General features: G+C 36.0%; 1 protein-coding gene across 1 annotated transcript in view; it reads right to left on the reverse strand.

Annotated features, from left to right (window-relative positions):
- Window positions 1–26,415, reverse strand: part of LUZP2 (leucine zipper protein 2) — a 252,311-nt gene that overhangs the window by 21,505 nt on the left and 204,391 nt on the right. The window contains exon 8 of the mRNA XM_012927080.2: window positions 6,935–7,039. Within this exon, the coding sequence (XP_012782534.2) occupies window positions 6,935–7,039 (105 nt within the window). The remainder of the gene's footprint in view (window positions 1–6,934; window positions 7,040–26,415) is intronic.

Here is a 26,415-nt window from a genome sequence, read left to right on the forward strand (position 1 = left end):
AATAGCAACAAGAAAAGTTCCTTGGCTCCTGACTTTGGACCGGACCAATTCCATCCACTGCATCCATCCGGGAAGTCACTCAGTGGATGAAAGATGTCTCTCTGTCTCTCCTTCTTCATAGCTCTTTCAAACAAATATTTTCTTAAAGATTTATCTATTTTTATTGGAATGTTAGATATCACAGAGGAAGAGGGACAGAGAGGAAGATCTTCCGCCCGTTGATTCACTGCCCAACAACGGCTGGAGCTGTCCCGATCAGAAGCCAGGAACCAGAAGACTCTTTCAGGTCTCCCACATGGGTGCAGGGTTCCAAGGTTTTGGAACCCTTGTCTTTGACTGCTTTCCCAGGCCACAAGCAGGGAGCTGGATGGAACTGTGGTGGCCAAGACAGAACTGGCCCTCATATGGGATCCTAGCACATACAAGCCCAGGTCTTTAGCCTCTAAGCTACAGCACAGGGACCAAAACATCTTTTTTTAGAGGAATATGTGACATATTCCTTTTTGTTCACGTTAATATTAAAATTAATGATTCCCATACCAAAAAAATTGACATAAACAACCTGTATAGGTCTCCACTTACACATTTTAGTTTTAGTAATATTAATGCCCTAAGCAATGAAAATATATGTGGCACTGTAGACATAGGGTCTTATCTCTGCACTGCACCAGGGTCTGAAAGAGCTCTCTTTTTAACATTCTGCTGGTTGCCTGTTCTGTTTCTGCTATTGATTTAAATTAAATGCATATTACATTTTATTTCTTTGTTATTAACTTTTGTAAAGTCATTATTGTCTGAATCTTTTAGGTTTATAAAATAGACAAATTGATTTTAAAAATTAGAAAATATCCTTAGCTGTAAGCAGCTGCCTAAGTTGCCTTGTACCTAGGCAAGTGTTATGCTGCTGGGAGATATGCAGCCAATAACTTGTGGTCATTCTTGGCCTGCTTAATGCCAAATTATGTTAACTATAGCAATAATTCAATATGCCACCATAATTGTTATTCATTTATTTATGATCAGTGAGGAAGGACCTGGCGCCTTAACGTAGTGGTTAAGGTCCTCGCCTTGCATGCGCAAGGATCCCATATGGTCACCAATTCTAATCCCAGCAGTCCTGCTTTCCATCCAGCTCTTTGCTTGTGGCCTGGGAAAGCAGTCAAGGATGGTCCAAAGTCTTGGGACCCTGCACCTGCGTGGGAGACCTGGAAGAAGCTCCTGGCTTCAGATTGGCTCAGTTCCGGCAGTTGCAGCCACTTGGGCAGTTAACCATTGTATGGAAGATCTTCCTCTCTGTCTCTCCTCCTCTCTGTATATCTAACTTTCCAATAAAAATAAACAAATCTTAAAAAAAAAGATCAGTGAGGAAGACTTAACTCAGAATGGGACATCCCAATATGACTTGTAGGACAAACTACAGATGGTGTGGGGAAAAGGATTTGGAAATGTATTAGAGTTTTAGCAGGTAACAGCAAGTTTGCTAGGGCAAGAATGACTCGGGTGCCTTTCATGGAACAGGCCACTACAGTTGAAAATAGGTGTTGGAGCTGAGACAATGTGGTTTAGAGGGCGGACGCTGCAAGGTCATGCCTGGGCTAGACCAAGCACCTGTCCACGTGGGAGACCTGGGCAGAGCTAAATTAGCATCACTCACTGCCACAGGTGCTTGCAAATCTGGGGCTTGGGGTCATGCCTGGTGGGCTAGGCCACAGTACCAACCCACAAATGATGGAGCAGGAATTGGACCACATCAGGGTGGCCACAGCACACACCAGAATGTGAGAGAATCACATCTGGGATTCCATGTGGAAATTGTGGGGTTGCCTATATGGGACTTTAGCATCCACCAATTAATATCGAGAGCTGGGAGCACAGATAGGGCAAGCCAGGTTGGACTGCAAAACTGCCTCTGTCAGCACTCATGAGATGTGTGGCTAGGAGCAAGCCTGGTAAGGGAAACTGGCAAACTCCCCTGTTAAGCACAGCTCCCATTGGTCAGTGCGAGAGCCAGGGCTGGGAGCAGATTAGACTTAGATGAGCCAGAGCATTTGTAGGCATACATGTTGTCAGTCCAGCACACACTGGCATGAGTGAAAGCCACGAAAGGGCACAGACCAGACTGGGTTGTACGGCAATACCTGCCAGTTCACAGAGGGTTGGGGGTGGGACAGTTTGAGCAAGGTTGTTGCATCCACCAGTGAGAGCTAGACTGAGGACAGGTTGGACTTGCTGAAACTGGAGGCCATTTCAGATTAGGCCACAGCACATGCTGTAGGATACCCTGACAGGTGCAATATCCAGGGCTGGGAACATGCCTGTGCCTGCATGGGAAACTGTGGGAACTCCCCTGCTAGGTGACTATTGTTGGTGAGCACAGGAACAAGGGCTGTAGGTGAGCCTGTCTGGATAAGGTGGCAGCATCTATGGGTGTGCATGAGATCCAGATTAGATGTGAGCTGGACTGAGTAAGGCTGCAGCAAGACTGGCACATGGAAAACCTGGGTTTGTTGACGGGTCTGGTGAGTGTTACTGGAGGTCATCCTGAGCAGGCTGCGGCACCCACTGGTATACATGAGGACCTTGTGTGTGGTGGGCTGGCTGGGCTGGGCTGCAGCATTCACTGTTTTACATGAAGCATAGCTCTGAGGGTGGAACTTATCATGCAGCTGGCTCCACTATCACGTTCATTGGTTGGTGTCAGTGATGGACTGAACCTGACGCTGCACTGGCTGGCAAACACAAGAGTCAGGTATGAGGTCACCCCAGGCAAGGTTAATTACAGGTCTTCCCAACTAGACTGCTGGACTCAAACCCAGGACTCAGGGAAAAATCACACCATGTGTGGGCTGGAGCTTAGAGTGCAAGTATATGGATTGAGTTTCCTGGATTCTGGTGCCTGTGTAGTAAACAGCATGCCCATATGCACACAGATGACATGACAGCCCACACATGTAGGCAGGCAGTAGGATGGAGAGCACTGCAGGTTTGATAGGCCTTCTGGCTAAGCTCTGCTGCGTGTTCCTAGGTCTGTGGATGTCCAAAGGTGGACAATGTCAATGAATAGAACTTGAAAGGATCTTCTCAACCCCAGAAAAATGAAGCTAACATCTCAGAACTACCAAAATTACTCAATTAATATCCCCAGAGCACTCTTTCCCACATTGGGGTCTCTAAGGCTTCACCAAATAACTGTCCCCTGTGCTGATGCAGTTTGGCAACAAGGAGCAGCTCCCTTCCCTTTCTCCCTTTTAAACATAGGAGAAAAAAAAAAAATGTCCCACTCAACTTCCTCTATGCCTGACCTGCTCCTCTACCACCACCCTGTCAGATACCCACATGGGCATGCATCCCTTTCAACTCTGTAAACAATATTAAAATTTTTAAAAAGAATTAGAAGATATTATTTGTTAAAGAGAAAATTGAAACTAATGTAAACTGTCTCTCTATAAAATTGTACTTGATCTAATCTCAAATTAAAGGAAAGGTACAAAAACACACTTCAATAACAAAATTACAGAAGAATACAGAATATAATTACAGAAAATGGATAAAATATCATGTTTTCCTTTAAAGTGTAATTATGTTCTCTTTTCTTACTCCGTTTCTATATTCAATGAAGTCACCCAAATTGAAGTTTGAGTTTCCGGTTAGGCAGAACCAAGTTGAACATGGTAGTTGTAGGAATTGTGACCAAGACAACAATGAAAGAAGGCGTGAAGAGAATCAAATAACACAACAGGACTTTTGACTTGGGGTAGGCCCTTTTGGCAATAAATAAAGCAGGCCTGGGTGTTTTCTGGGAAATCTCGAAAATTACATGGAATCTACAGTTTGCTTCTGAAGGAAGATGCTCCTATGTAACTTCAGAAAAATTTTGAAGGCATGAGAATAGTCACCATGTAATTAATGCCATGGTCTTATTATTCAATTAGACATCAATACTTGCATATATAGTTCCAAAATTTGTGCAGAGAAATAAGCATTTTTCTAATCTAATTTTCATGAACTTTTTAAAGTGCTCTCAACTGAAAATCTTAACTTTGTCCCTAATTCAAACTAAACTCTAGAAATTCAGGAGCTCTCACTGTCTAGCATCAAGTGATTTTCTAATGATAATTTGTATTTAATATTTAACAGAGTCGATACAATTCTAAGAACACAATGGCATCTACCCCTTTCCCTCTCTTTGCTCTTTCATCCTCCTTCCCTCTTCACAACTTTTTAAAGTTAGCTTTTGAAGATAATACACCACAGTAAAAGCTTAATATCTTACAGATCAGTTTAACAAGCATAAAGCAAAAAAAAAAAAACCCTTGTTTAGTGGGAATACAGATGATGGCTATAAACGAATGTTCCGCAAGAATACAACTTGGACTGTAAACAATGTTTAGATCTCAAATGTCAGTTTTGCTCATATAGAATAGTATCACAGATCAGGAAAACCATGGGATACTTTGTGGAAAATAGCCCACAACTTTCTGCACTGTAATCTCTATCTGTGCATGCTTTTGATATTGCCCAACTAACTACAAATCTGCACAAGGAAACATTCATCTTATAACCGATAGCAAAATTGTTCCTTCCCATCCTATGGGATGCCAACAGAAACATGAAAAGATCCTTATGATCAGGAGCTATCAGGGAAGTAAAAGGAATAATCACAATGATGTTTTACCTTACCTTAGAATAGTCATCATAAAAAAGCATGGTCAACACTGACACAGATGTGCAGAAAAGTGTGTGTCAATTTATAGTTGAAGTGAGTATAAACTGGTATAACCATTATGTCCAACAATATTCAGATTATTCAGATATCTTAAAATAGATCTACAACATGACCCAACCATCCCACTCCCAAGAATTTACCCAAAGCAAATGAGATTAGCATATGAAGCAGTTATTTGTACCCTTTCTGCTTACTGCAGCTAAATTTAAAATAGCTAAGACTGGAATCAACCAAATGAGCAACAAATGATAATGTAAATAATGTAATATATATACACTATGGAATATTACCTAGTTTTAAAAAGGAATGAAATCTGTTTTTTCACCAAAATGGATGCAAAAAATCAGTTCTGAAAGAGCAAGTAACATATCAAATGGGTATATGATGATATTTCTTACCTCTTGCTTATCCTTACAACTTATTTGTTGAATACTAGTATTAGCTAAAAATTAAGTTTGTGAAAATATAGAGTGGAATATTATGTCTTTGCAAAAACTTAGGGGGAAAATGGAAGGAGGGAGATTGAGGTGAGCAGAAGAATGAGGGAAATATGATTGTCCTTTGGGAACTTTGCCTATGGAATGCATAAAATTGTTCTTCAAAAAAATTTTCAAAATATTATTTATTTAGTTAGTTAGCTATCTGATTGGCAGAAAAGAGAGAGAGAGAGAGAGAGAGAGAGGCATTCCATCCACTGGATCACTGTCCAGATGATGTCGCTGGCTAAGACAGACACATATCCAAGCAACAGACCTGAAAATCCATATAGGAATAGTTTTTCAAGAACTTGGACCTTCTTCCACCATTTTCTCATGTACATTAGCAGCAGCTGGATCAGAAGTAGTCATACCATGTCTTCAAGAAGGTTTTTGATATTACTCTTCATTGACTCAGTTATGTATTAGTCACTCAGTAGTATGTTATTTAACTTCATTGTACTGTAAATTTCTGTTTTTCTTCCTGTTGTTGATTTTTTACTGTGGTTTTTCATTTAAGGGGATGTATAGCAACTGTATAATGGAGACTATCATATCCAGATGTGAAAATACAATGCACTATGCATCTACACTTTCAGATCAAAGAAGGACTCCCAATGAAAGTTTACTATATCTTGACAATAGGATGCTGGACTCTCTGCCATTCTTCATGCTTGCAATGATGGATTTATGACTGTTTATGAAGAACTATACTACTGTATTAATATAGGGAAATAGGTGGTTATGGGATTCTTGGGGATTGGGGAAGGGAAATCCCCAAACCTATGGAACTGCATGATAAAATTAAAGAAGAAGAAGAGGAGGAGGAAGAGGAGGAGGAAGACGAAGAAGAACATCTAGAATCTGAACGTCACCCACAGAGATTCTGACGTCACAGACTTTACCTGCCACAACACAACATTGGTCCCTGAAAAATACTTCCGATGTGATGTCTCGGTAGTTGATTCTATTTGCTTTATGTGGGCCATACTATATAATCACATTCTGTAGAAATGTGTGTTTGTTTTTGGTTTTAATATTTCAACATATGTATACGGTGTGAGAATAACCGCATTGCTTAACCTTTTTGCCACTCACCTGGAAAAATTCACACTTACAATTACCCTAACACTGCAAATATGCTTCACAATATAATTCATATACAAAGAACAATTTTATTCTTGAATTTAAAAGCAGAAAAAACATTATGCTTCAGCAAACAAGCCAGTCCCAAAGGGACAAACACTATACATTTTTCTCTGAATTGTGAGAACTGATACACTAAGCCAGAAACTGACATGAGCCAAATAGTCACTTTGAGTTTTGATTATTGTTTACAGCTCTTGTATATGATCTTAAGGAACTGTGTTCTTTTTTCCTTTTGGCTATTTGCTGTATTATTTATGTAATGGAGGTTTATGAGTGTGATTATGACATGAACTGAAAGTATGTTATTGTAGAAAAATTAAAAATGACAAGAAAAAAAGGAGGAAGACAGAGGGTGAAAACATGGGCAGAAAAGATTATAGGATGGAAAGTATCATTATGCTTCTAAATCTGTATTATGAAATACATGAAATTTGTTCATCTTATATAAATCAAATAATAAAAATAAATGCATTTGTTAAAGGCACAATATTTAATAGTTACTACATACAATTAAGAAGCCTCCTTCTATACTTAGGAAAGGAAGCATATATGATGCTGTTAACAGTTTTGAAGTTCATCTTACTTCTTGAGAGTCACAGACAGTAGTACTTGGATTTCCTTCCTTTGTTGCCTCAACTTGAGAACTCTCATTGTGTCCATTGTGTCGAAGAGGAGCAATTTGTTGCAGCTTCAGAGAAACAGAAAGAAAAATAAGAGAGAGAGATCATTAAAAACAAGATTTTGGGGTTCAACAAATGGATCCACATGGCTGTTGCAGCACATGATAAATGGCATTACTTTATTCAACGATAAACAACAAAATATTTTTTAAATGACTATTTCAGATTCTTTGAAATTAACTTTGCAAGTAAATAACATAGGTTCTGCGCAGTTTTGCTTTCATAAAATTGTTTTCCCATTTAATATATTGATTTCTCACACACTCTATTTTTATTTTGGTGATCCTGGTAATTCAAGAAATAGCATCCTATGCTTTCCCCCTATTTTATCACACAGTGTATTTGAGTAAGTTCATACTCTATTTTCTTTACAAAATATTTTGTAAAAATTCATACTTTGAGTAGTCACAAAAATGCCTGATAAACTAATCCGACTCGGCCTTGAAGCTTAGGAAACTTAAACATACTCTAAATTTCATGTATTTGATAATTTAAAACCAAAACAATACCCAGACTCTGATCATAGAAGGGTAGACTAATATTGCTGTACAAAGGCTAGAGAGTAAATGTAAATGTTGCTATACCCAGCTCTATAATTGCACAAATGCATATTTTATTTGCAGCAGAGCTAATTTACATATGGTGATATTTCTATTAATCTTTGAGGGTAATAATCAGACAGAGAGAAAATCTGGCACACACTAAAATGCATGAGTCTGAAACCTTTATCAAAGTTGATTAACAAAGGTTGAGAAATGAGGTTGGTAAACACTGCAGATTCAAAAATCTAAGGCTGAAGCATGACCTAATGAGTACTCGAAGCTCACCAAACTTTTTCACTTGTGTTGTCTTATACACAATACTCATTAGATTTTCCATAAGCAATACCATATCTTTATGGAAAAGTTTCTTATAAAACTAACATCTGGGGCCCGGCGGCGTGGCCTAGTGGCTAAAGTCCTCGCCTTGAACGCCCCGGGATCCCATATGGGCGCTGGTTCTAATCCCAGCAACTCCACTTCCCATCCAGCTCCCTGCTTGCGGCCTGGGAAAGCAGTTGAGGACGGCCCAATGCATTGGGACACTGCACCCGCGAGGGAGACCTGGAAGAGGTTCCTGGTTCCCAGCTTCGGATTGGCGCAGCACTGGCCATTGCGGCTCACTTGGGGAGTGAATCATCGGATGGAAGATCTTCCTGTCTGTCTCTGCTCCTCTCTGTATATCTGACTTTGTAATAAAATAAATAAATCTTTAAAAAAAAGCTAACATCTGTATAGAAATAAATACAAAATACTAAATAAATGAAATAGAACAGTAAGTACAAAAATGTTAATGCAGCTGACAAAACATTAAAGAAACAGAAATTAGAGGCTAGCTCAATGGTATAGTATACGAAGCCTCTACCTATTGGGTTGATATCTCAAAATAATGCCAGTTTGTGTCATGGCAACTCCATTATGATCCAATTCCTTGCTTGTGGACTGTGGATGCTGAGCAGATGGCTCGAGTGCTTGGGAACCTATACCAGATGGAGACTGAGAGGAAGCTCCTGGCTCCTGGCTTTGATGGTTCAGCTCCAGCCACTGTGACCATTTGGGAGTGAGTCAGAGGATGAAAAATCTGTCTGCCTTGCTTCTCTCTGTCGCTCTGCCTTTTAAATAAAAAATAAAATAAATATCTTAAAAGAAGGAAAAAAAGCCATTGGATGTAATAGTAAGAACAAGTATAGCAATCCATGGGATTTCAATAATTCTTTAGGAAAAAGAAAACTGAAGAAAGGTAGGTTTGTAGTAAGAAGGAAATTTTATACTGTTATTAAGGAATTGCAGGCACTTGGGACCCAGACAAGCAATATTAGATTAGCACTATTAAAAGAAAAATCGCTCTTAACAAAAGCAAACACAACTATTTATTAGAGCTGCGATCTACTGGATATCTGTTTTTCCTGAATCCCCAACTCAGAGATGCTTTGGAAAATAGGTTAAATGAACAGGGAGGACAAATAAAAAATAATACTAATAAAAAGTCTCTTGGTACAAACAGCAAAAAAAAAATGCTGCTACAAAACATGAAGAACTAATTAAACCACACAAACAGGAAAGTTGCAATTTTATTGTTTCATTTCTGTTGAACAATCATATTACTGAATAAATAGTCCCAGAATCGCCTTGTAAATTTATTTTAATATAAAAAATCATTAAGGAGAATTAAAAACAATATTCTTGCAATAACTATTTCTATTTAGTGCTGCTTCACATCTTTGTCAATTTCCATATAGATTCTCTTTAAAAATTGATAAATAGTGCATTCTTCAGGTATCGCCCAGCAGTTACATAGCAAGTTTACTTATTTAGGTATTTTGTTTTCTCACCCATTTATCTGTTTGCTCTCTATTCCATCTTTGTTATCAAAAAATTGAAATTAGTGTTGATGGTGTGAGTCTAGGAGGGTGACAGGAAATCCAAGAACTGGAAGGTTTTCCACAGTATCTGTCTCTGGTCCTGTACCATAACTCTACTCCTTTGCATGTCATTTCAGCACATGCACTTTTCTATGAAGCACATAATCCCCTCTAGCATCCAGAGAATGCCACCATGACAAGTTTCCCAGGGCCCAGCAGCATGGCCTAGGGGCTAAAGTCCTCGCCTTGAACGCACCATGATCCCATATGGGCGCCGGTTCTAATCCTGTCAGCTCCACTTCCCATCCAGCTCCCAGCTTATAGCCTGGGAAAACCGTCAAGGACGGCCCAAAAGCCTTGAGACCCTGCACCCGCATGGGAGACCTGGGAGAAGGTCCTGGCTCCTGGCTTTGGATCAGTGCAGCACCAGCAGTTGGGGTCACTTGGGGAGTGAATCATCAGATGGAAGATCTTTCTCTCTTTCTATCCTCCTCTCTGTATATCTGACTTTGGAAGAAAAAATAAAATAAATCTTTAAAAATTAATTTAAAAACAGAACTTTCCCATAAGATAACACATATACTGAACCCTGACTAAACTCCACACCATTTCTATATTTAATTAAATATCTTCCTCAAACCCATAAAGGGATCCACAAAATGAAGTAGGCTTCTCTCTCTCTCCCTTTCCTCTTTTTCTCATGAGGAACAGCTTTTTTTTAGTGTGTCTGTCTGTAAACAAATCCTGCTTGTGTTTATGCATTTACATCCATTCTCTGAAACATTACATTACATAGAGGCAAGAACCTGAAGCAAAAAAAACAAAACAAAACAAACAAAAAACAAGAAACCTTCCCATAATATTAATTTATAGAAACAGATTTTCTGATCTAGTTCTTTTAGGAATAAACCAAATACTTTTAAATCCATGATATCCATATACAAATTCATGTGCCCATGGGATTTTTATTCTGTTGAAACATATCTAATATAAAATTATGCTGTATTTTCTTATTTATAATTTATAGGTCTAAAAGTGCATAGAGTGGATTTGGAAGGAAACTGCTTATGGGTGAACATTTTTTCAGCTTTGAATTTTGGGTTGTGCAGATAACTTTGTGGACATCTACTCACTAAGAAACAGAAGGCATGACTCAGCCTACTTACTTGCCTAAACATTAGACTTTTCGGAAGCTGGAAGCTTGTAAAGAGAATACCATGCCTTATTCATCATCACAACCTCAATGCATAATTTGGTGCTAATAATTTTTTTTATATTTTCCATTTTCATCACTTATGTATGAGCTATTTTGAAAGATAAGAGCAAGATAACAATTAAGCATCAGTACTGAATCAAGGGGACTGGACATATTTATAGTTAGAGATATTTTTCTAAATTATAGCAATGTGAATTATATCCAGCAATATGAGTCAACAGATATTTACTATACTTTAAACGAATAACAGCACCATGGTAAAAACTGACGCCAAAAGCTAAAAACAGAACTTCCTTTTTTTTTTCTTTATAAGTGATGATCATCCTTTCCACTTTCAAAATAATCCATAGCTTGGCTCTAAAGGATTGCCATTCTCTAATGGTGTGCTACATTCCAAATATCTTTTTGTGTTATCAAATTCTGTAACTTTTCCATGAAATGTGAAATCACTAGAAATTCCATCTTTGGAATTTAAATACTGAGAATAAATAAAGGTTATAAGGAACTATGTATGTAATTTTAATAGGCTGCTGCTTTAAATTTGTTTTCAATCCTTCTTTCGGTTCGTTAACCCATTCTCCTAGAGCTGTCTGTTTTTTTGTGTGTGTCACAAGGCTTCTTACCCCTTTCTTTAGTTATGTCAGCCACTTTTTTTCATCTCAGTTTGTCAGGGTGCTTATGACATGTAATCACAGACCTGGAATATGTAGGGAATAAATTAAACAAACCAGGACAGACAATACAAGGTAAATGCCGGGTAGTGATTTACTACAGGCCTGAACAGGAAGAGTCTAATCCATGTAAGGATGTTAGAGAGAATCACCGAGGATACAAATAATATTTTATTAAACATGCTTGAAAATACAACTATGTAGCAAATTAAAGAATTTATATAGTCACTAAAATATAGCACACTTATGAAAATGGTCACAGATATTGGAGGTGGTTTAAAGCAGGAAAAAATGCCAGGATGTAACATTTTGTTGCTCATCTAGATGGCAAGAAATCTGTAAAAATATGTATTGGTGTTTGCAATTTTGGCTAGAAGATTAAGCTTCATTTACTATTAAGCTAATAAAAAGAATGGTAAAAGAAGGGTTCATCAATTACATAACTTAAGGGCAGCTTTCCTACTTTTATGGCAGTACTGAGGTGGAATCAACTTCACTGCAGGATTACAAGTATATAAGCACTGGAAAAATACATATATGTTCACCTATGTGAGCATGGATTTTTATAAAATTTTGAAATACAAAAACATAGTATTTAATGGAAATACCATCGTATGCCTTTAAAAAAATTCATTTGTTTTTATTGGAAAGTCAAATATACAGAGCGAAGCAGAGACAGAAAGAACTTGCATTTTTTTTAACATGTTGGTTGCTCAATACTATGTCAATTAATTCCATGACGTTGTAAATTGTTGCTGATGTTATGTCGGGGCTTTTAATTGAAAAGGGATGGTGCTCGGCCGGCTCTACCTTCAGACCAGAGATGGTCTCCCCAACAAGCCGTTGAATTTGTCTGGGCAATGAGATGCTGGATTCTATGCTTGGTATATGCTTGCAATGAAAGAATCTCAACTGATTCTGAACTGTGGTAATGCAGCAAGGTGGGGGAATCCACCATGAGGGCAGGGTTTGGGGAGGGGTTGGGGGAATCTCAGTACCTATAAAACTGTGTCACACAATACAATGTAATTAATAATAAATAAATAAATAAATAAATAAAACGCTGGGAAAAAAAAAAAAAAGAAAGAAAGGAAGGTCTTCTGTCCCATGATTCACTCCCCCAAGTGGCTGCAATGGGCAGAGCTGAACTTCTTTCAGGTCTGCCTTGCAGGTGCAGGGACCCAAGGCTTTGGGCTGTCCTCAACTGCTTTCCCAGGCCACAAGCAAGGAGCTGGAGGGGAAGTAGAGCTGCCAGGATTAGAACCGGCACCCATATGGGATCCCAGGGTGTTCAAGGCGAGGACTTTAGCCACTAGTCCACTCTGCCAGGCCCCAGTACCATTGATTTTTAAGAGACATTAATTTGAGCTTCTTCTGTTCTGAGATTGCTCTGCATGCCAAAAAAAAAAAAAAAAAAAAAAAAAAAAGGCTTATTGAATCTGATGAATTGACAGTAAAATGAGAACTGACTTTGGGGAAAGATCAAATATTTTAGAGCCAAAGAAATATGAGCAACAATTCTGGAATAATACTTAAATAGAACGGAGTCTCTGACATGTATGTATGTATGCATCATGGTATAAATACATGATATAAATGCATGATATACATACATCTGCAACTGTGTCAAATGGTGTAAGCAAAAAGAAATCTAAACTGCAGAATGTTTGCTTTTGTTGTCATTTTTTGTTTGTTTTGTTTTAAATGGGAAGAAACTGGATATAAAGTAGTTTCTGACATTTATTAGGCAGCTATTACTTAAAGATTTACTGTTTAGTTGATTATAAATAGAAACTTCTCTCTCTCTTTGTGTGGACCAAATGATGGTTACTCTAGAAGACTAAACAGTTGGTGGTCTACTGAAAATAAATTCCAAGATCCTACCACAAAAGATTGAATAATGCCCTTACAGCAAAGGGTGTGAGAACATCAGGATTTTTTTGAAAGGTTTATTTAGTTTTTATTGGAAAGACAGATCATATTTATGGAAAGAAGTGACAGAAAGTTTTCCCATCCACAGTTTCCCTCCTCAAATAGCTTCAGCAACTAAAGCTGAACTGATCCGAAGCCAGGAGCAAGGAGTTTTCCTCCAGGTCTCCCAGGCAGGTGCAGAATCTCAAGGTTGAGCTATCTTCCACTGCCTTCCCAGGCCACAAGCAGAGAGCTGGATGGGAAGTGGAGCAGTCAGTACACAAGCAGATGTCCATATGGGATCCCAAGGCTTGCAAGGTGAGGATTTATTCATGGAGCCATCAAAGCAAGCCCAGAATTTAAGGATTTTAAGATAAAGATATTACCACACGAATTAGTCAACTTAGACTGCCATAACAAAAGTCACAAGAAGGGGACATTTAAAAGAACAGATCTCCTGGACAGAAATTCCTGACTAACATGTATGTTTCCAGCAAAAGCCCTCTTCCAATCTTAAAGATGGTCACCTTAACTCTCTAACATCAAAGCATAGGGAACCCAAACTCATTTTCCTCTCTTTTTGGAACACTAATCCACCAAAGCAAGTTGCTTCTCCTCTGGCTGCATTCAGACTTTTAAAGACTTTTCAAAAGTAGTTATCCTGCTGTTTAGAACCTCACTGTAGGAATTTTGAGAAGACACAATTCAGTCCCAATTACACTGTATCATCTATGTAGGTCCTAAATCACATCATAAAGGTCCCATTAAGGTAAAGGCAGAGGAAACCTTCATTCAGACCTCGATGCAGTGAGACAATGGAGGCATGGACAGGAGCAAAGAGGCTACAAGCCCAGGAATGTCCAGTGGACCATCAGAACCTGAGACATATGGCATTTTCTCCCAAAAATCCTCCTGATGAAGGGGACTTTTGACAGACTTCAGACTCAAAATTCCCATATTTGTGAGATTCATCAATTTTATGATAATTTGTCCTAGTAGCAATGGGTCGTATAACCTACTCTTTCCAGGAATTTATACTCATTTTTATGACTCAAATAGTTCTCAATTTCCTATTCAAGAAAAAAATAATTCAGTATTCCCTCAGTTGACCTATTTAAGAATCGTTTATGTATTTTACAATCAAAAAACCTGAAGCCTAAAATTTTGAAGTATTACCTATAAATAAGATTAAATATAATGCAAGTATTGATTGAAGGAACTATTTTAGATATGGATGTGACTAGTAGCCTACTGATCAAATCAAGGCATTCAGAACAAATAAATCATATTCTGACTTTCTATACACTGTTAAAGAAAGACAAACAGACATGGTGCATAGCTTATGCTTTTTAATTTAAGCATGTGAACCTTTATTTTGTGCACAATTCTAATATACAAAATGAAAGAACTGGAAGAAATGATGCATCAAGTTATTTTCTTAACTGTGGAAATATTCAGAGGAACAACCAAAACAACTAAAAGTGCTAATATATAAAATTCATCCGGATTCTTTATTTACCAGTTTTCTTGGAATCATAAGAAATGCATAGAAATATAGATATGCACATGCATACATTTACATATATACATGCATTCTCTGTATAATGCATACAAGAATTACATGTATCAATTTTTCCCATATGTGATTTCCACCCATCTATTTAATGAAAGTACCAAATTGATACTGAGTTTAATTGACTTATTTCCTGTATGCCTAATAAAAATAAAACTTAAAGAATTTAAAGATAAATGAGATGTCTCCATCTTAGTAATTCTAACTTTTACCATTAAAGTTTGCAATTAAAAAATCATTGCTATTAGTAGCATATACGGACACTTTCATAGATATACTTCACTATTTAAATATACCACAAGGTATAATTTTGGATGTTTTCATCATAAAAATGGCATATGATAAGGTCATTTCTTACAATAAAAATAGATAACACACAAATTTAAAATCTTAATTAACATCCTGCTAGTTCTGTGTCCCCTATTCTACAGAATTACTTTTTAAGGATTATGGAATCTCGTATGTTCCATTTGTTATTGATTGTCCTAACATTTTTCACTGTTATGGTCTTTCTTGATTTTGAGCTCAAAGTTTCAAGCATTTTCTTCCTTTTTTCCCCAACAATCCAGCGATGGCTGTTAAATGATGACCAAGATAGAAAAGCGAATGTCCTCCTGAAGTTCTATATAATAAAATTATGACAAAACAGGAGCAATAAATCAACTAGAAGTTAAATAATTTACTTGATTCTTAACAATAACAGCAACAATAAGTGTTGGATTTTACTCAAATCTCTCTTTGGTGTATTGTGAGAAGTAACTGTAAATATTATGCATAATTACTATTGCATTCTTTAGAAAACAGAATCTTTGATAGGAACTTCAATAAGTAAACTCTGGAAATTATATTTTTTCCTAAGCAATCCATGCACTATAATCAGTGTATTCTTTGAATGTCCTCTTTCTGTCTCAGTTTTTATTCTTCTGTAACTATGGTCATGAGATTTATTAATGCTATTGGTCTAGGGGCAACTCATCCTTTCTTTACCAAGAAATTCCTGGAGATGGAGATGGGTATGAGCATTTATCTATCACACTTACTTGAAATATATTCATCAATATTGACATTTTTGGGAAGGAAATAAATGAATAAAATATACATCAATTTGATGCTGTGTTTTATATAAAAATACAAAATATGAGGAAAATGTACATGTTAAAATCACTTTTTTTAGAGAATAAATTAGGACTCATACAGTAATGAATTTCTGTGTCCAAACTCAGTCATTAAAATTGCTGCAATATCAGCAGAGAAGTTTCCTACTGATTAGAGAACAAAATTGCAACACAGTAGGTGGTTTAAAACAACAAATTCATCATTTTAAAGTTCTCTTGGTCATACATCTTACACTCGTTTCAACAGGCTCAAGGCAAAGTGTTCTTTTGCGTAATGTGTTGTTTCTTTTTTGAAAGCACTGGAAATTTTATTATTATTATTTTTTTCTCTATGCTTGGTATATGTTTCCAACGAAAGAATCTTGACTTAATTTGAATTGTAATACTACAACAAGGTGGAGGAATCCACCATGGGGGGAGGACACGGGGAGGGGTTGGGGGAATCCCAGAGCCTATGAAAATGTGTCACATAATGCAACATAATAAAATAAATATATAAATAAATAAGAAAAAAGAAAGCACTGGAAATTTTTTAGCAACTGGTTCCAACTGGCATTTTTTTAGCAACTGGTTCCAACTCATTTCCTTGGGCTCAACCCCAGGAACACTGTATCTCTCTGAGAATTACACATTCACAACTCCCTCCTGCTTTTCCTGTCTACTTTTAAGAAGCTATTATCAATTTGTGTTCATTATATTATCAGGAAAATGTAACTTAAACTCAGACAATTAATAATTATTTTGTCATGTAGCCTCGCAAAGGTCGCTATATCTTTTTATATTTAAGACTATAATTATAAGTAACTCATGTAGTAAAGATAGAATCATATTGCTTTTTTAAAAGTTCTCAAATTGATTTATTTTTTAAAACTTCTATTTTAGATATTTCAATATATCTAAATAACATTTAGTAGGAAATACATAACTTAAAATGATGTTACAAAATAAAAGATTAAAATTCTTTAAAAGGTAAGAAAAAAGAAAATATTAAATCCTAAAATAATATTGAAATTGTGAAAACTAAAAACTAGAGTACATGCTGTAAGAAGAAAAAAAATGAATATTTGAAAATGCTAACATAGTAACTATCTTTAAATGACAATATGCACAGGTGACCCATAATGTGAAAGTTGGTTTAAATTTAGTTAAGAACAGAAGTTCACAAGAAATATAGGAAATATTATTACCATTTCTAAAGCCAATTCACTTAAAACCGCAGAGGAAACTATTAAATGTCCAGAAAAAAAATATGACTTTACAACTAATGTAAACTATTCCTATTAATAATATTTCTAAAATTTTCCATAATAAAAAAGTATTATTTTTATAATGAATTTAAGTAATGGAATTTTAAAGTATGGGTAATATCAAAATATATCAAGTTTTGAATATGTAAATATAGCAACATTTATATTATATGCTTGTCCCAAATGCAATAATGAGGCATGGAAGGGAATACTCTAATATAGTGTATTTTCACACACTTGAGTGCTGCAATTGAAAACATATTATCTTTATGCAAATAAAATATTAATCATATGAAGAAATTATAAAAGGTCTGCGTTTAATGTAGTTGAAGGCGCAGTGTAATGGACTGAAGCTATGCTTCTGATTGCCTCAGGAGCAGTGGCCTCAAACCAAGAATCTTAATGGGCTATTACTGGAACTACAAGAGCAATACTGTGCAAAGGCTGAGGAAGAATTGAGGGTTCATAACTCGGTGAGATAGAAACATCTCAGTTTTACATGTTGGCTCTAGATGGAGCTCAGTCACAATGTCTAACAGATGATTCAAGATTAGTATGATTGGGCAGCTATGTGGGGACATTCACAGAAATTAATTTCAATTGCATAGAAGGAATTTGGTATGATAGGCAGTAAGCTTTCATGAAAGCATCATTCTCAATCACATCACTTGATTTTCAGGTTAGACACCCAATGTTTGTAGTTTGAACTTTAGCTCTAGGTTGGATCAGGTTTCACTAAGGCCTGTTTTTAAAGATTTATTTCTTTTTATAGGAAAGGTAGATTTATAGAGAAAAGGAAATATAGAAAAAACTTTCACCTGATGGTTCACTCCCGAAATGGTCACAATGACCAGACTGAACCAATCTGAAGCTAGGAGCTGTGAACTTTTTCCATGTTTCCTACATGAGGACATGGGCTCAAGGATTTACAACATCCTCTGCTATTTTCATAGGCCATAAGCAGAGAGCTGGATTGCAAGGGGAGCAGGTGGGACACAAACAGGTCCCCATACGGGATGATGGTGCTTGTTCGTTGGAGGATTACCCAATTCAGTTGAGCCATCACACTGGTCCAAAGCCAGTGATTTCAGAGTGGGTGAACTCGCTTTAGTGACAGAGACCAAGTTCCCTAATTCTCTGATATTTTTTCTTTTTCTTAATGAGAACCAGATCATGGTAGAGACATGCCTCCCTCTGGTAAGGCTCCTGCTGCTGGAAATGAAGAAGTTTGGAAAGTCAGTATCTAGGCCTGCTTGCCATAAAGACCATGGAGATGGGGATACAAGCTTGTGTTTATGACGGGACATTCACTTAGCACCAGCCTGCACAGCGCCTAAGACAGCAAATGAACCAATCTTTGAATGTGTCACTAATCATTGTTGTAATCTCTAAGTAATCTCAGTCCCTCAGAATAACGCAATGTTTGATTTGTTCACCTAGAATAAAAATGGACTCAGGATGTTGCTCTGGGCTCTTGTGCCTGACTCAACCCTGGTCCAGGCTGTTTATCTTGTGTTATTCATTCTTAATGCTTCCTATTTCTAATGAATTCTTTCAGTGCCTGTCTCTCAGCCTTGTTCCTTGCAGGACCATTGAATGCTGGCATGCAGCAATCATGATGACTCAGAAAGCAGGAAAATATTGTACTTTTTCTAATTGAAAGACCTTAAAATTGTGTAACAGTTTATCACATGCTTGACATAAAAAGGATATATATATATATATATATATATATATATATATATATGAAAGAAACTTAATCCTAATGCTCACAGAAAATACAATTGCTAATCCATTAAAAAGGTTAATATACTGACTTTACTTGTACTACTATTTTAAACTATCAAGTTTAAAAATTAAAACAGGAGTATCTCACAGTTCATTTATATTCTACTATAGTAGTGCTAGAGCAGTGATATCATCATCCATGCAAAAACACAGAAGTTCATGAATCATTTTGTTATTAACTTTTCATATAACTGTTTGTAGTCTAATTGACTTGAATTCCATGTTCATTTGTCTTCTTTAGTCTGATCTTAATGGAAACGGTGGATTAAGGAGAAAATGTTCTTACTATGGGAATTGAAATTAACAATGTATATATAACTAATAATGAGAAATGAAAAGAACATGAAAATGCTCTTTTAACATGACAATTCTTAGTCATTGCTGTCACATAAATGAATATTAACAGCAGGACAACTTTAAGGATTATGAAGGAAATTTGAGAATTGCTGTATATACTATGGAGTGACTTTATCTTAGATCCCACATTTATTGACTTACTAACTTGTTAATTCATTAATTATTGATTGCTCCAATGTAATGCGGTAAATGTTAAAATGTGAAAATAAAGTCTTCCCCTATGTTCAGAATTAAACCATGAAGCAGTTTGTGTTCATTTAATAAGTATTGACGAATTCCAAGGAATGTCAGTGACTAATTTTGCTGTAAATGGAAGAATAGTTTCAACTGATTTTTCTTTTATCTACTTACCTTTAAGACCTAATATTAATTAAACATTTGGAGTGTGCTACACAAACAATAGTTTATAGAATGCTCTTTGCATCTCTGCAACATTACCATTATTCATATACTCATTTAGAAGTGAAAAACACTGATTCTTCAGGGTGATAGGGACTCACGCTAGATTAGATTACTGGAAAATAGTACAGCAAAGTCTTTAATTCAGGGTTATCAGATTAGAAAATAATTATTGCTAGTTAAACTGCAAGAGACCACAATGTACTGTCAAATTGCCAAGAGTGTAGACAAAGTAAAATGCTAATAAATAAATTAACAGAATCACAAATTACTTTACATTAAATGTTACCACATAGAATTTGAACATGAATACAATGTATTTTTATTCCAAGGTGGATAGAATTGTTTCTAATCCATTCAAGTGAGAGTGAAGTAGAGGAAAATCATCATATTGGATATGAAAAGAAATAAATGTGTTAGATACTGAGACACTTTTTACTTCAAGGAGATAAAGCATTTATTTCCTACTGATTAATTTTTGACACTTGAGTTCAAATGAACCGAGTGTGTTAAGATTTGAAGAGGCCGGGCCTGGCGGCGTGGCATAGCGGCTAAAGTCCTCGCCTTGAACGTCCCGGGATCCCATATGGGTGCCAGTTCTAATCCCGGCAGCTCCACTTCCCATTCAGCTTCCTGCTTGTGTCCTGGGAAAGCAGTCGAGGATGGCCCAGAGCTTTGGGACCCTGCACCCGCGTGGGAGACCTGGAAGAGGTTCCAGGTTCCGGGCTTCAGATACGCACGCAGTGGCCATTGCGGCTCACTTGAGGAGTGAATCGTGGGACGGAAGATCTTCCTCTCTGTCTCTGCTCCTCTCTATATATCTGAGTTTGCAATAAAATAAATAAATCTTAAAAAAAAAAACATTTGAAGAGGCCATGATGTCTTTGTTTTAACTTCTACATGTTCAATTTTCATTCTTGCAAACTTTATCTTGTTTTTTTTATTGTTGTATAAAACTATTGTGGCAGTCTGAGAATAATGGAAGCACTTCTTTTTTTCAATACAAGGTGTGTCTTTGGAAGTGAATGCTCTGGCTAAACAGCACGGTGTATGGTTTGGTAACCATCTTCTCCACAGAAACAGTAAATGCTATTTGAAAACAAACCTTTTGAAGCAGAGATATATGATGTATAATAATCCTCATATAAGACATGATGAATAAGTTGGGTTGATTTATCATCAGTTTGTATATTTTCTCAAATATGATGCTTTCGGCATTGACTTTTTGAATAATTATATAAATGACAGCTTTATTTTCAATTACAAGAAAAACAATTATTTTCTGATATTATTGTTTAACATCTGTACATCTACCTATGGTTTCCTGACTCTGGAAATTAACTATTTATACCTCTACTGCACTTGGAAGCCTAAATGAAGGTCCATGAGTGACTAAATTCAATTAGAGGGAAGTAGGAACTGTATAAGGTGGGAATTGCTTTACATGAGAAATTGATACTTGGCAGAAAATCATGTTTGACAGAGGCTTTTAGTCTTGTTTTGTATTAATTAAAGGAATGCATTAAAATAGCAAATACATCTGATACAAAAATTACACTTTTTAAATTAGCATGGATTCCTTCAAATTCCACATAAAAACAACAAAACAGAGAAAGTGATTTCTTCATTTCCAGTGAGAATAAGCAAATATAAAATCACACAAAAATGAGTTAAATAATTTTTAAAGATGTTTTGCATTGGGATACCTAAGATAAACCCCAAAAGTCCTACATTGTGTATGGGAGTTAAAGAAGGTTAAGATCATTAACATTTGAGGACTATTTCTGGAGAATCCAGCAAGAGCTAGACTTGAAAAGTCTGAGAAATGTGCCTTAAATTTTACTGAGTTTTTGCTGAATATCAGGATCCAATGGAACTCTGCAACACAGTGTTGACTGACTATTCAATTATTTATTGAGTCACTGAAGACATAGGCAACTAGCATTTCCTCAAAGGATATGGTGAAATGTATGTGCATTCATTTTAGTTTGTGACAGGTGAACAACTTATTATTTGAATAACACTTTTACAAATAAACTACTGACTCATTATTTTATAAGGGTCAAAATGTTTGACTCATTGAAAAACCAATAGTTTTCTAGTGATATTTCTCCCAAGGAAGATATTAATGAAAGCAAACTTGAAAAATGCACCACAGTAGTACAAACATACGGAGCTAGTTGATCCATTGTGTTTTTATCCCTAATCGCTGAGTGCCTAAATTGCAACCATCATCTATTTCTACTTACTTTGTCCTATTAGTTGCTATCCTTCAAACTATATTCACATAGCCCAATACTGAGGTTCTTTCTGTAAAGAGATGAAGACTTTCTTTGAATATGGACAGGGTTCTGACAACTTTGACCATTAGAAACTCCAAAAGGGGTCACTATCTTACTTCTGGAACAGTCAGAAAAGGATAGGAATGTTTATTTCATGAAGTGCTTCCTTCTGGAGCTACATATTTGTCACAAAGACTTTCGCTAGTGTAAAATTTTATTTTATGAGGAATGTCAAGTTCCATGGAGGGCTTATAGCAAGTCAAAAACCCCAGTGAGTGTTTTATTATCCTAGCACAGATACCATACACTTCAAGAAATGTGTGCAACTGGGTTTTTGTCTGGCAGAGTTGTCTCCATATTACAAATGGTTGAACTTAGTCTACTCTTTGTTATAATGTAAGTTGAATGCTATAATCTTCTGCTGTTGAATTTACTGGTTCAATTGTCCAGTAGCTAAATTCTTTCTTTGCATGCACTGAAATCCTACACAGGTGCTGGTTTTTGTTCTGTCTGCTCTATTTCCCATCCAGCTCCCTGCTTGTGGACTCAGAAAGCAGCAGAGGATGGCCCAAAGCCTTGGGAACTTGCCTCCACATAGGAGATCCAGAAGAAGCTCCTGGGTTCTGGCTTTAGATTGGCTCTGCTCCAGCCAATATGGCCACTTGGGGAATAAATTAGCAGAGAGGAGATTGTTCTTTGTTTCTCCTCCTCTCTGTATATCTAACTTTTCAATAAAAAATAAACAAATCTGAAAAAAAGAAGAGTTTAGCAATTTGGTTTAGTGTACCAGAATATCTCCTTGAATGTATAGGAAATGCAGGTCATGTAGAAGTTGACACATTGTGATCTTTTGTTCATGACTTAAAGATATGGCAAGAAAAATACCATCAAAAGGGTGATTTTCATAGAAAAACAGCTTCGTATTTCATCTCCTGGTAGTAAACATTTAGTGCTGATCCTGTAAATTAATACCAAGTGCTTAATCATTTTGATATTTCATTACTTATGCATAATATAAGGTTCTTTAGCTACTGGATAAGGTAAACTATGGTTGTGTCTTAAAAAGAACACTGTAAAGATTTCCTTGAGTTATCAAAGCATACTTTATTAAGCAACTGGTTGTCCCTAGGAAACTTGTACGTGCTGTACAACAGAGGAAAATGTGAGTATAGTCCAGGAATGTGGAATCTGTCAGATTTCCTTTGTGTGAAGTATATTTGCCTGAAAAGTCCAATTAAAGCATGGAGTCCACCACCATGGGATTAGGCTGACATGCTAAAGTAGCCCCCTTTCTGCAATCATGGGACTATTCCAACAAGTGATTTGACTGAATGACTGCCAAGAGTTTCTTAGTCATGTAGAGTCATGTTGGATCTTATTCCCCCTGTTTTTACTCTCATCTCCAGAATGTTCCGACTGTCATCGGAGATCTTGAAGCCTTCTTCTGCTGCCTCCACCTTTTCTCACAACTCTCTTCCTTCAGTTTATTGCAAATACATACTCATTCTCTGTTATCTTAAAATCACAATTGAAGGAATGGTGTTGTCACCTAAAAAGTAAAGTCTCCACCTGCAGGGCCAGCATCCATGTGAGTATTAGTTCCTGCTCAAGCTGCTTGGTTTCTGACTGACCTCCTTGCTATGGGCCTCGAGAAAGCAGCACTTGATGATCCAAGCACTTGTGCACCTGTTACCCCACTGGGAGATCCAGATCAATCAAGCTCCTGGCTCTTGCTTGGGTCAGGCATTGCCATAACCATTGCAATGCACTGGGAGATTTCTCTGACATTCAAACAAACAAACAAATCTTAAAAAAATAAAAAAAACTTAGTTGTCCATAATTTCATTTTGAAATATGAGATTAAAGTCTAGCATTTTTTTCTTCTTACTTATAGCATCAGGATATTGTCGTTTTTACTTAATAATGGTCTTTATTTTAACCAAGAAACATCAGCAAGGAGAATGATTTAAAGGTACTTAAATCTTATTTTTCAATTCCAATTTCCTTGAACTTTTGGAATTATGCTATACAAATTTTAACAGTGTTAGGACCGTAAGCAATTCACATCATACTTAAATACTTTAAAATGAGAATATCACTAATTTTCTAGGCAATGTACATTTTCAAATAGGCTTTGATGTACCAGACTCGACATAAGAAACTTGGGTTCACTTTTATTTTCACTGTTAAGTAAAATGGCTATACTAGGTTTTGCTTTATTTATTTCGATAATGAAATATCTTGGATCAGTTTTTATAAAACTCTAAGTCAGACATATTGTTATTAGTAGCATTATTGAGCAGTTGCAAGTGAAAGCTTTATGAAATGTAAAGTATATAGAAGTGATCAGGATGCTACCATTCCACAAATGTAATTACTTTTAAAACAGTGATCAAAGAACTGCTTATTAGGACTCCTCTTGATTGCTCCCTTCAAAGACACCAACAGCAACTTCACATTCTGCAATTAAGCTTACATTTGTGTTTAATCAGGTTGAGAGAATATGTTTATCATTGAATATCTGATTTTCTCTCCTGTGGAAAATTTCTGTCATATTCTTATGTATTTACCTTGTTTCAGATCATCCAGGTATTTGACATGTGAGTTGAATCAAATTGATAATGAGTTCATCAGATTTATAGCCAATCTGATAAGTCCCATAATAGTTACATATAAATAAATAAACAACTACCTCATGATAGCAAACTCACTATTCTCTGACTGCAACTAGAAACCTGCAATGAGTATAATCTATAAAAATGTAATGTATTTTATGAAATTATCTACCATCTACCTATCTTAAGTCTATTGCCCACTACAATAAACAGCAGCAGAGTTAAAATTGCATGTATTTACTTTCATTTTTCAAAAATATACTCCTGTTATCTAGAAAAATAGAAAAAGGGAGAAACGCTTAGACTATAAATGATGTTACTTACTTCATAATTTAGGTAGATTTAGATACTCCAAAATATTCTTATTTATAATATGTACTGAAATTAGTGCACCAAGTTGGTCATGCATAATAAAAATTCTTATATCAACAGCACAGTTGGAATCCCAAACACACTGCCTGAGATTTCAACCAAATACTATTCATTCTGGAGAGCTGCAGAAAGCAGGGTTCTTAATTCTAATTTTCTTATTTTCTTTGAAACGTTTAAATCCAACTCACAGTGCACTAAGCTTCAATCAATACAAAAGCCATTATCTGGTCTTTTATCAATGCTAGAACAAAGAATACAAATACTTTTCAGCAACTTTAAATCTTTTCCATTGTTTTGGAAGTTATTTTGTCTAAATTATTTGTGACAGCTCAAAATTATTTTCTCCTTGTCAAACTGGAGGCTTTTGGAGAACTCTTCTTCAGAGACAGCAAGTCTGAACAACACTCTGTCTGGTTAGTTTCATGTTACAGGTGTGGAACTGTTTAAAAACAATGTTTCTGTTATATTGTGAATTAGTGGTAGTAACAGATTCAAACCCAATAGTTTGTCATTTACATTCTGAAGATTGGATGCACCGTATATTTTATGCTATGCTTTAAGCTTAAATCATACAGATTTGTTTTTATTAGGCTCAATGCTTCATATTGTAACCTTTGTGTCACAAAAGAATAATAAACACATTCTAGTTTAATTGTTCCAGGTATCATAGATAATAAATTGTTGACAAAAAATAAGGATTTTTTTTGTCATTGATCCACTGGGTTTCTAATCTATATTTTGGCACCGAATATTTAAGAGTGACAAATGGATACCAATAAAGGCCACTAAACAGAAGAGAGAAACAGCATTTTCAGCTGTCTGCATAATAAACCTTGCCGATGCCTTACAAAAATCACTTAAAGCAGTATATGCTAAAAACAATAAAAAAGTACTGTAAATTCTCTTAAAATTGAATATGATATCATTTTGTCAAGTAATTTAGAGCTTAGCCCTACCTTTAATAAGTATTTTGGTGTGTGAAACATTAGAGAACTCTAGATGAGATTAATCCAATGGCACATACAGATTTAAATTTTCTTGAACATGCATGAATTTGCCATATTTCTACTGATTTTTTTCACTTTTTTGGTATTTTTATTGATATTTTCCATGATATGATTTTGTAGGTATAAGGATTTCACTACACACACAACTCTCCTTAATTCCTCTTCATTTCTTCTCCACCTTACCTTTATTTTAACATATCATGTCAATTAATGCTGGCAATGATGCTTGACATACTTCACTTGAAGCATTACTTAATTGGATTTCATGTTTTATAATTTTAACTTCTTTGAGCCAGTTGACTGAAACATATTTTCTATCATATTTTTCTTCCTAGGATTGTCAAACGAGCTATGACACTGAGATCAAGCTATTGCTGTAAATATTCATGTGGCAGGGGAAAGCATCATTTTCTAAGGAAATTTCCAGAGT

The sequence above is a fragment of the Ochotona princeps genome, chromosome 4 (assembly GCF_030435755.1).
Source record: "Ochotona princeps isolate mOchPri1 chromosome 4, mOchPri1.hap1, whole genome shotgun sequence".
Lineage (NCBI taxonomy): Eukaryota > Metazoa > Chordata > Mammalia > Lagomorpha > Ochotonidae > Ochotona > Ochotona princeps.